This window comes from Aplysia californica, unplaced genomic scaffold (genome assembly GCF_000002075.1).
Source record: "Aplysia californica isolate F4 #8 unplaced genomic scaffold, AplCal3.0 scaffold00019, whole genome shotgun sequence".
Taxonomy (NCBI): Eukaryota; Metazoa; Mollusca; class Gastropoda; order Aplysiida; family Aplysiidae; genus Aplysia; species Aplysia californica.
In genome coordinates, this window is record NW_004797289.1 from 405,267 (window position 1) to 417,191 (window position 11,925).

Consider the following 11,925-nt stretch of genomic DNA (forward strand, 5'->3'; position numbering starts at 1 on the left):
AAAAGCCTTGAATTAAGTGAAAAGCATACAGTAAGGCCTTAAATTAACTGACAAGTACACGGTAAGGTATTTAATCAACTGTAACATACATAGTAAGATATTGAAGTAGAAAATAACTGAAACATACACAGTAACATATTGATTTTAAAAAATAAAAACCGAAACATGCACAGCAAGATATTGAATAAGAAAATAAAAACTGAAACGTACACAGTAAGGCATAAAACAAGGAAACTGATAATAAAAAGTACTGAGTAAGACATTCAATTACCATTAAATTTTTGTTAATAAGATTAGAAAAGGTATACAACTTGCCATTAATGAACCATATGTTGAAGATAACAATAGATAAAATTCTGAGACCAGTAAACAATAATATGAAATCTGATTCCTGACATATTACTCCTCTTCTCTGACAAAAACAAAGGTGAATCCTCGCCACCCAGTGACATATCTGTCTACTTACCAATTGACCTCTTCGCTTGACCTTGTAAAACACAGCTTCTCTCAGGATCTTCAGTTCTTCAAAATCCATCTCTTCCTCAATGTTTGTTTTTACCGTCTGAGCAAAACAAATATGTTCGAATTAGTACTACTGGACTTGGCAACAACAGAATGTCAATCTCCATCCCAATATAAAAAAGCAAGAAAAACAGAAACAAATAGTGGGATAGTAAAGACTTAAAACTGACCAAAAATGTCATGTATATAATTTGTCTAAGGTAGACTAGATCATATATATTACAAACATATCACTTGTAAAAAACGCAACCCCATTTCTCTTGGACACCACATAACAACCGTGAGATAAATATTCTTTTCACAATAAAAAATCATTAACTTTTTCAAAATAAACAGATAGAAAAATGCTATTAAAAAAAAAATATTAAAAAAACACCTTTTGTTGCGGGGAGAGCTGCTCTCCACGAAGGTAGTCGGTGTAGAGCTTAGAGTATGCCACCACTGTGTGCACTCGGTGCACCATGAAGTCCTTGGTGAGTCGCTCATTCCTCTGCTGTATGACAGCCAGGTGAGAAGACTGTGCAAAACGCCACCAGTCTCTGGGTCTGGGAGAAAAACACCAACTGTTACAGCTTGTCGCTTGTGCAGCCATTGCTAGTGGACTGATAATTTCTTTTTAAAAGAAGTAATCCAAAAAACAAAATGAAGTAAAAGAAACATGGGCACATGATCAGTATCAAGAAAAAGATAAGAAGAGACTGCCATTCATTACATGAATTCTATATCTTTCCCAACTTAAAGTTTGAGCTTTGTGAACTCACAGAATTGATCAAACTTATCACTAAGCACATTTTCAAACCGATTAGATAAAGCTTCACAAACTGATAAAAGCAAGATAGCTTACCCATCAGTTACCACCCCTCTTCAGCTTGTTTATTTGTGTGTTTGAGTAAAAAAAAGCATATCAACATAATTAACATCACTTAGTGCTGGGAAAAAGCAAGATAGAAACAGCGGAGAAAGAAAAGAGACAGAACCTTATCAGCAGCATCTTTCAACAACCAACTGGCAACTGTTCAGCTGCTATTGTTGAGATGTAGTTCACAGAGCGGAAACATTTGGTAACCGCATTCCACAATGAAAAATTACAGAATAATCAACAACATTGGAGAGAAGTCCATACCAGATACCCTACTCAATATTTGTTCCCACCATAGATTTTCAGAATGCAGAAAAACGCTCGAAGAAAACAGAAGTGGAAAAAAGCAAAGGCAGACCATAAATGACTTATTAGAGAACTTGAACAGACGATTGACAGGAAAAGATTAGAAGAATACAAGTTTTTTTGACAGCATCCGAGCAGAGAAATGAGTGGTGAGCCATGATCACATATTTCTGTTACAGATTTGCACTGGAAGAAGAGAAAGCGAAGCACATATTACTACATTCTTATAATCTGTCCTTAGAATGAATGAGAAACTATGCAGATGCGAAAAAGACACCATGGCACATATTCTGAGAGTCTGCTAAATGCAGCTCCTCAAGCTTCTAGTCATGCAGTTATGAGGTATAGTAATTTCAATGAAGCAGACACAAGACCATGAAACAAGAGTGCATGCCACCTGATTATTTTTTGTGCTTACAGCCACCGCCTTTGTCTGGTAATTACCATCATAATCACACTGTCACGTAAAAAGTACCAAACCCTGGCCCACTTTATTAACTGCCCCACGTGTTCTTGCTACCTTTCACCAACAGAACAAGTCGGTCGTCCTCTCCGAAATTTCCTCCGTCTTCCATGCCGGGAAAACTCTCGCTGCCAGAAAGTCAGACTTTGTAGCTGATCTGTGGCCAGGCCAAAGGTCATGTCGTCTAAGGTCAGCTCCACAGAGATCCGCGGCGTGGCTGCCGTGCGGAGGGGAAGGGCTGATGTTTTGCGTGTAACCTTGGCTTGTGCTGTGATCGGCTGCAGAATGTAGGAGTGCTCCTAGGGACAAACAAGCCACAAGATAATTTTAAACAGGTTATGTACAGTGTGGTATGGATTTTTTAAATCCCAAAAAAACTAAGCACATCCAAGATGTAAAAACAAAATTCCTGTCTCATTTTTTATTTGTTCAAGTTGAATGTGAAAAAAACAAACAGTGGTTCTTGTTGATCATAAAGTGTGACAAAGGTACAAATAACAGTTTTTACCAATACGCAAAGACCATTCTATCATTGGGAAGGAATGCAAATATGCCAAAGTCAGTCTCACTGCTACATTTTTAACTTAAGTTACATACCTGGAACTGCCCTGCAGTAGAAACATACATTTGTCTCTCAAGTGCATCCTGAAAGGAGACAGAATAAAAAAAATGATGAGACACTCTTAAATCTTAAACAGATAATTGAAACCGTAACTTATTTAGTTTGCTTCTTCACTATGAGAGTAATTGTATCCTGCAGCTCTTTCCCTTTCTAATCTTTGTCAGACTCATAACTCCAACAGCTGTCTCTCCTGAAAGCACCATCTCACATCTTTTCTTTTCAACACATTGGAAAAGAGCACACACCTTATTTAATCCTCCGCAAGATTTTCAACAGAAATCTTACAACTAAATCAAAGCAACTAGGACAACAATATCAACAATGACGTTATTAAGGCAAACTTACTGCCAGCTCAGCCCGTGGTAGGTCCCCTAACATGGTGACATTGGCATCACAGTAGACACCAAACTCCTGTAGGTCAACCAGTTTGAACATGGTATCTGCCTCGTAGTGACTGACAAACTTCTGGCTCTGTACATAAGACAAATTGGAAGGATTACAAGATATTTTTGTCTCAGTATAAGAAAACTTATTTATCAATTTGAGTGTTTATTTTAATGAAACAACCACCACTTTAACAAACAAACAAAACCCACATTACCAAAAAGTGTGTGCACTGTTTTTAACTTAACACTTGTAAAACTTTTATATTTTTATTTGGGTGGGGGGGGGGGGTCCAATTCAAGAAAATCCACGAAATTATTACTGGCTGATAACAATTAAAAGTTGTGAAAGGACTGAATTAAGGCATCAGACAGAAGGGAAAAAGGGGAAAAATCCTGCTCATATCAGGATCTAACACAATACAATATCAACAAAAGCAACAAATCATATAACAATTATGAGACTTAATACTAACCCAAGAGGAATCTGTGCTTTGCACACTCAGATCCTTTATAACAATGCCACAGGCAAAGGGGCATGATGGATTCATCTTGTCATCTTCATATCTGATGTGCACACCTTTCACTTTCAACTGTGAGAGGACAATACAAAATGTCTTTGATATTCACAATGCAGTAATAAGACAACACAACACATACATGTATAATTTAGACTCTAGCTGAAACATTTATCAATCTTTAAAATCAAATATTCCCAGAAATATTGTGTCTCAAATTTACATTGTAGATATATCAATACAGCCTTTTTCAAATTTGATCATTCCTAACGCCCTTATGACAAACACACTTTTAATGTTGAATAGAATGTTTAAAGAAAGGAAATTAAACCAAAGAAAGGCTAAAACCATGGCTAACAAACCTTCATTTGAAAATTTTTCTTTAAGAACTTAACGAAAACTGAAGCAGGAGAACAGAACTGATAAAATACTCCCTCCCAAAGATAATAAAATGTTTTTCTGATATTTTGAAACAGACCCCAATACAAAAAGGTCTTCAAGAGGCAGGACATCTCAAACTTATCTTGCATCTCTGGCACAATAAAGCCAAGAGGGTGGAAAACATTGAACATTTTCCAAAACAACCCAAGTTCAAGATTGCCCTATGGTGGATTCAAACTAGGATTATTCATACCATAGTCCAACATGATACCAAAAGAGCTACAGTAGCACTACCCTATGACATTTTGACATATACAGTATGGTGGAACTATGTCATTTTTGTTCCACAGAACATGTCTCTTTTCATTCAGAGTTGAAGAAGAACACGAGAGCAATTATTTTAAATAGATGAGTCAATAGGTCTAAATTGTGTCTTTAGCTCTGACCTGAATGTTTTCCAGGACATTGGCAGCCATTGAGGTCCCATAGGAAAACCACGATGAACTGGAGGAGGCATCTTGCTGCACACCTTGAAAAATCTGAGGAACAAAATAGAAAAATAAATCACTTAACATAATATGTACCACACACAAGGATTTCCCAAGCTCACATTTCATCCTCAGCTACTGACACAAGAAGATTCTGCAGAACACTCCAAGACAATGGTATATTCAAGTTAAAGAATTAAGTGCTCATTTGAATATAGGTCAGTTGGTTAAAATAGTATGAACTGTGGCAAAACGATCTGACACAGCTGAAAAGTATTGAATGAGCTTGATATGCAAATGAGAGGTGATGAAAAATTTATTGAGAACAGTGCTCATTCTGACAACATTTATGCAAGGGAAATTGAGAGAGATTCCTGCTCAGATGATAGGAACAGGGAAGAAAGTATTGGTAAATGAAGGCTTGGTTATGCGCATAATCAGTGTAGACAAACAGTGAAAAAGAGTTCAGAGAGAAGAAACTGATAAGCTGAAGACTAAAGTGCCACTTTTTACTTGTGTGCCCTTGCATTCACCTTTTAGCCTGAAAATTCCAAAATATACTTGGGCAGGGAAAAACCACTCAGGGCAATTTTACTACTGAAAATGTTAAAACAGAAACGAAAACACATCTAACATCAAGACAAGTACGATTGTAAGATCGGAAAAAATCTCCGCAAAATACCACGTTACGGCTTTCTCACATCAGAATTCTTCATGAGGAGAAAAGTAAGGAGAACTAGGAAATCATTGAATTCGTTACCTATCAATGGCTAATTTTACCTCTAAACTTCAGCACATAAAGGAGGAAGGACACCACTAAAATTATACCGCTACTCTTCGCAGTACACACCAACAGAATAAGATTACCATCTCTATAATGCCAACAGTAAACAGAAGTTGACAAACTAAGCTGTAGCTTAAAGTAAGTTGGTGCAAATATGGAAAAATTTCAGTGGGAACAGAACAGGACCACAATAAATCTTTTAAAAAAGCAGAAGTAGCAGAACTAAAACTTCCTCCAACCACAGCAAACAAGCGTTGTTTTACTTCACAGGGAGCATTCTGCATGCTAGTCACTTAACAAACAAGAAAACTTACTTCACTGAGGATATGAGATCTGCTAATCACCCAACAAACAAGCGTATTGTTACTCCATTTAGAATATTCAGACCTGCCAACCCCTCCATTAAAAATTTTTTTTCACCAGAACCCTTCCTAAAAATCAGAATCAGAGTTAAGGGGATCGGAATCTCCAGAACTCGGGTAGATGATGCAGATTATGATACAAACCGAACATGGAAAATATAAGTGTATACTATGAATACATACAAATAAAAATGTGTATTTTCAAGTCATTTACGATAAGTCGTGAAGATATATGGAAATAAACCCAAACAAACCTGTATGTGTCACAATGCGATGGAATCAGGCGCTCTTCAATTTTTTGTCATATGGAGTTATTTGTAAAATCCTAAAGCTTGTTTATTTGTCTTTCTTTCGGTGAAAAAAATACCCATCTGTCTAGAATAGAAGTCAAGATATTTGCACTTGAAGGAGGTGGGGGTAACCTGTTTTCTTAGGTAAAATTTGTAAGAAAATGGCTACCAAAGTATGGCAACTTCTATAACTTGAGAGTCCTTGAAAATTGAAAAATTATCTATTTTGTGCCATTAATCAACATTTTTCAGTAAAATTCACTTGGAAAAGTACTTCTATATGAACATAAAAGGTGTTGAGCTAAAAAATGAAAATTTCCCCAAAAAATTGCCAAACTGGAGGAAAAATGACTTTTTCTTTGATTTCATTATTTTGACGAACGCCTTATTTCCCCATGATGCCTCACATATTATATACTTTCACGTCATGTACAACAAGTTGCATACAACCTACAGAAACTAAATTCAAGAAAAAAAATTGGACTTCAAGCAAAATATTATGATTGGAGTTCTTCCATTGACAAAAAAGAAAAATCTTGGCAGGTCTAAATACAAGATATGCTAGTCTCTCCAACATAGACTCAAACCTTCCACTTCTCCTCCAGGGCATCAAGCATGGTCTTTTTCACTTCTTGCTCCTTCTTCTTCTCCTTCTCCTCATCATACTGTGGAAAAAAGTCATTTATCCTTGAGTTGAAAAGTCTGTTCATTAGTCTATTCATCTGTTTGAGAATTTGCATAGTTATTTTTTACTTTAACTGTTTAAGAGCAAGGGGATACCTTTCAATCAGCCCTTTTCAATGCAATAATGTTATGGGTTAAAAAAGGGTATTCTCTTCAATTTACATGTGGATTTCAGAAATTGAAATACAACAAAGTCATGGAGGAGGAGAGCCATTCTACTAACTTTATTATGTAGAGCCAATGTAAATTGCCTATATCAACGATATGCATCTGATTAGACGTCAAACTTGCAACAAGTGTTATTAAAAAGCCCCCCCCCCCCCCCCCCGCCCATCAGTCGCACCCAATCTCATGTTGCTGTTGGCCTGAAAACATTGTACACTCAAGTGTGGTCAGTGCCAGCATGAATACTAAACATATTTCCGCTTATCCATCAGTGATCATCACCAAGTGCCAGATCTCTGAAACACATCAGTGATCATGGTTCTCCATTCATTCCTTTGCTCAGATGCTCTCAAAAAAGCTACATTATCCTGATCTTTCCCTGTCGTGCATTGGTGATATGTCCCATAAATCAATATCACTTCCAAGTGGTGCATACATAAACATGTTGTTTATAAATACAGGAGGACTGGTCATTTTTGCAGCTGCATATATCATCTGACTGTAGTCAGTCATGGCTGCCTTGACAAAGATACATAAACTGCGGTCAAACCAAAGTGAACAAGCTATAACTCAAAAGACTTTAACTATGCAATTCATGAAACACCTCACTATCCCCAAAAGCATCATGAAAGAACGGCGTTCAGAGGCTTCTCCTCCCAGTTTGAAGATAATGCAGTTTACAGTAGCAGAGTTAGCAGCCTGTAAGTCATCACATTTGGGCAAAAAAGAAGAGAATAAATTTTTCAAATATATTATACAGGCGATCAAAAGAAAAGTATCACTTTTTGATTGTGTATTAAATAACATTTTAGGGCTTTCGAGTTTATATCATCAACTTTATAAAACAGAAAATTGGCACTTTTTCCAGACGACGTGACACATTTTTATCTATTCTTTGTTTTTTAATGAAGCTTAGGTCTGACTTTACCAATAGCTGCAATAATATTTGACCCCTGTTGTTGTTTTTTACGCAATCAAAAATTAGTACCTTTCTTATGATCGTCAGTATATATATATATATATATCTCCCCAGAAACAGAAACATCTCTTTTTTAAATTAAAGCTTCAGTAGACACAGTCACTATGGCACTCCTTACTTGCAAGTTGGTCAAAGGGCCTGCCACAAGGTAGAGCTTCTCTATGGAGATGACCCATGGTTCACTCCGCAGCCGACGTAACGGAATGTGCAGGGTAATTTTCCCAATGAAGCCTGAAACATGGAAATTGAAAGTTATCCAACCGTAATAAAACTCTCACATGGTATCGCAAATAATAAAAATGTAACACATGGTTAGTTCCTGAAATGTATGACCTACACTGCAGTTTACAGCTGGAATGGAATCTTTTGGAATTAAATTTCTCTACTTGTCACAGTCCCACATAATTATCATCAGATTTGGAAATGGCTGAGCTATCATAAAAGCAGACAATACATTTGCTCACTTTTTACTTTAAAAGAATGTTCAATGATTGTTAACAACCAGCTTCTGTGTGGTAGTGGCACTTCACAATCACAAGCAAGAGACCCTAGTTCAATTCCTGAGTGGGTAAAAAATGTATTATCCAGTATCTTCGTCTTTCTGCTGGGATGTTGTATCCCTCTCAGTTCTGGTTGGCCCCGGCAGGTTGATCTAAATTGTGTTGAAGAGGGTGCAAAAATACCAACATTAAAAACAAAAACAAAACAAAACTTAGTTTGGTAACAGCTTTGAACTGCATTACTAGTTTCAAAAAGACCAGAGTGAGGAAAAGAAACTAAAACAACGAACCTGACTTGACTTCCACTGGGATATCAAGGCTTTTCAAGGCATCTTTCTTCAATGGCAAATTCTCCAACTCCACAGCACCTGACATGAGAAAGGAACAATTTATTCATGGAACGATATGATACAAGGTAAACAGTTCTGGACCTTAAATCCATCAAGCATAAAAACAGAGAACCGAAACATATTCTATTGGTCCACAATATTCAGAGTGGTGCCGTAATTTCCACACATCTGACTGAATATTACAGACTAAAGCAAATGTGAGGCATCATGGTGAAATCAGGCGCTCGTCAAAATAATAAGATCGAAGAAACGCATTTTTCCTCCAGTTTGGCAATTTTCGTGGAATTTTTCTTTTTCGGCTCATCACATTTTGTAAGTCCGTATAAAAATACATTTTTGAGTGAATTTTACTAAAAAACGTTGATTAATGGAACAAAATATGCAAATTGTCAGTTTTCAAGGATTCTCAAGCTATAGAAGTTACCAAACTTTGGCGGCCATTTCCTCTCTAATTTTACCGCTGAAACCATGCTACCCAGCTTTCTTCAAAGGCAAATATCTCAATTTCTATTCAAAATAGATGGGCAATTTTTTCACAGAAAGCAAGGCAAATGAAAAAGCCTCCAGATGATACCAATAACTCCACATGCTGGAAAATTGACGAGCGCCTGATTCCATCGTGTCATGACACAAATTCTTTTAAACACAACATGTGAATGCCAAGGAAAAATCAAATTTTTAAAAACAATGAGCATGGACGAGTACAAGATGGCACACTAACGGATCAATAACAAAAAGCTTCTCAAAACTCATTTTTTCATGAAAGCACCTTATTAAAAATATATATATACATACACAATTATCATCAAAAATTTCTTGTAAGCATAGACCTAATTAGTCACATGCACCATCTTCAGAGACCATAAAATGTAAACCAAACAGAAGCACCATTGCATTGTTGTGAAAGATACAGTGCCTACTGTTGCAATAAGATGAATATTTGCTGTTGTATGTTGTACTGTACTGTAAAGCACTCAGAACCTGTGTACTTTATTCGGGGGTGAGCGCAATATAAATGTCATTTATTTATTATTTATTTACTGTTGCAACTGTCCAAATATCATTAAAAATGGAAAAATGGACTGCCACATGGAAAGAAGTCATCTAGACCTTATCCTTACAAAAATTAAGACAATTATACAGCGTCCAAAATCATCATATCCTGAAAATAAATCATACCTTGAAGCAACGCTATGGACAGTTGTGCAGTGTTAAGGTTCTCCACATACTCTCCCACGTATGTGTTCAAAACCCAAGCTGCTAGTCCTTCAAGCATTATTATAATGGCAGTCACTCAACCTGCAGCACTAAGTTTATGTGACGCTGCCATCGTCCCTGTGCAGGTAGGAAAAACGAAAACTTAGCATTTAACTTGAACTGTTATTAAATACTTCAACCCTTTTCTATACAACAAAACATAAGAAACAAAAAGAAGACAAGAATATTCAATAGGTCCCAGTCTCGAAACCTGACAGCAACAGAAAAAATTTTCTCCTCTGACATTGTCTCCTTTCACCTCCTTTTCCATGTTCTCTAGTCACCTTGTTCTATCATTGAAGTCATTTTATTTCATCTCCACACACCCCCCCCGCTCCGCTGGGTTCCTCTCTTCTAAATTTCTGACTCTTTCTACAGCAACTCTTGGCTCCTGCTAACTGATCTCAAAGTTGACAAGATCATCTCCCTCTAACCTTCTCGGATAAGGGCGAAAAACCTCGGAAGTCCACTGTGCAAGTTGCGCATGTTAAAAAAGATCCCTTGGAAGTCTTCAAATAATCTACACTTGAGTAGGCTTCGGCCACCACCCGCGAAAAAATTCAAAGTCTCCATCAAAACTAAAAATACGCTAGGCAGTATAAATAGTATATTAAAGTACCTTCGAAGTCAGAATGTGGCTGCCTGAAGGCAAAGGGCCCTACTAAGAAGGAGGAAAAAGTCACATATATATAGGCGTAAAAATCAGTTGTACTGCAGGCTGAAGAACCAGCAGTCGACTACCTCTTAGATCTAGCATGGGGAACACAAACAAGATTCTACAAACAAGATCTATAAAATTATTCTTGAAGAAAACGAGATCCTTAACATACATTTATTTAGACCCTTTAAGTCTGGACACTTTAGTTCTAGCCTCTAGCACACAAACATCAAGAATAAAAAGTTTGATTATTAAATGATAATACTCTGATTTGTATGAAATGCTTTGGGATGATATTCTGTTGGAGTTGGAAGGAGGGGGAGGGGTGTTGCAGCTGACTGGATCTTATCATTGATAAACATGACCATAAATCTTCTTTAAAAAACTTAAACTTTGATTAAAAATGGAAAGTCTCCAAATGTGCATGGAAATAGGTCCACTTGATAGCTCTTTTGAAGCTGATAGAACTTTTTGAATTTTGTTTCTACGACAACTGGTTCAAAAGTTATCATGCTTCTTTCAAGTACATTAAAGTAAATTTAAAAGACAAGTAGTGAAGTGTAAAAAGACCAAGCCAGTGTCTGCCTTTCTTTAAAAAATCATTAGACTTCTAATTCACTAATTCAAAGTTCTAGAGGTAGTAGAGATGCAAGGGGCAGGGCTAATTCATCAAACACAGCTGGGGGTATTTTCGAAGTCAAAGTTCACGTCAAAGACAAAGGACTTAATTTGACTCATACTCAAAGGCTAACGACTGTGACTGTAAACAGTCAACGTTAAATTAATTCTTTCCACCAGCCTGTCTTCTAAGTCCAAACGATGTGTCTATTCCCAACCAGTGTTGGGAATGAGTAGAATTTTGCCTTCTATTCCCAACCGGTGTTTTCTTTTGTCGGCAAGCCTACGAAACCAAGACCGCACGATTTTACATAGTCACGTGACCTGTCTGATTCACGTCACGCGCCTTCTTCTGCTACGTTGTCACAGACAGTCGAAAGCTTGAACATTAATGGCAACTTTTGAAACAAAAAAAGGCAACAAAAGCAGATGATACGTGAGAATAAAATGGATATTAATTATTATTCTCACCCTGGGTAACAATTTAATATTATATTTTTATTTTCACAGCGGGTGAGAATAACGACAGCCAAAATTTTGGCAATCTCTATTCTCAATAGCGCAGGCGATCCTTTTGGCTATTCTCACACGGTGTACGTTCACTGTGATAGCCTACTAGGCCAACCAGTGTAGCGTTCACCGTGAACAAACGTTCCAGCCCTCTTGTGTTGAAAGCGTGAAATTTTGTCTGCTGTGGGCAGTGAAGTGAGAGAGAAAGAGAGAGAAAGAGGAGGGG

The 11,925-nt window shown here is 37.0% G+C and overlaps 1 protein-coding gene across 1 annotated transcript in view; it reads right to left on the minus strand.

The window, feature by feature from the left end:
• Positions 1 to 11,925, minus strand: part of LOC101853365 (vacuolar protein sorting-associated protein 13D) — a gene marked incomplete in the record, with an annotated part of 111,492 nt that overhangs the window by 98,381 nt on the left and 1,186 nt on the right. The window contains 11 exon segments of the mRNA XM_035971752.1: positions 467 to 562; positions 899 to 1,067; positions 2,208 to 2,449; positions 2,748 to 2,795; positions 3,118 to 3,243; positions 3,632 to 3,748; positions 4,501 to 4,593; positions 6,566 to 6,643; positions 7,925 to 8,037; positions 8,597 to 8,674; positions 9,836 to 9,991. Of these exon segments, the coding sequence (XP_035827645.1) occupies positions 467 to 562; positions 899 to 1,067; positions 2,208 to 2,449; positions 2,748 to 2,795; positions 3,118 to 3,243; positions 3,632 to 3,748; positions 4,501 to 4,593; positions 6,566 to 6,643; positions 7,925 to 8,037; positions 8,597 to 8,674; positions 9,836 to 9,932 (1,257 nt within the window).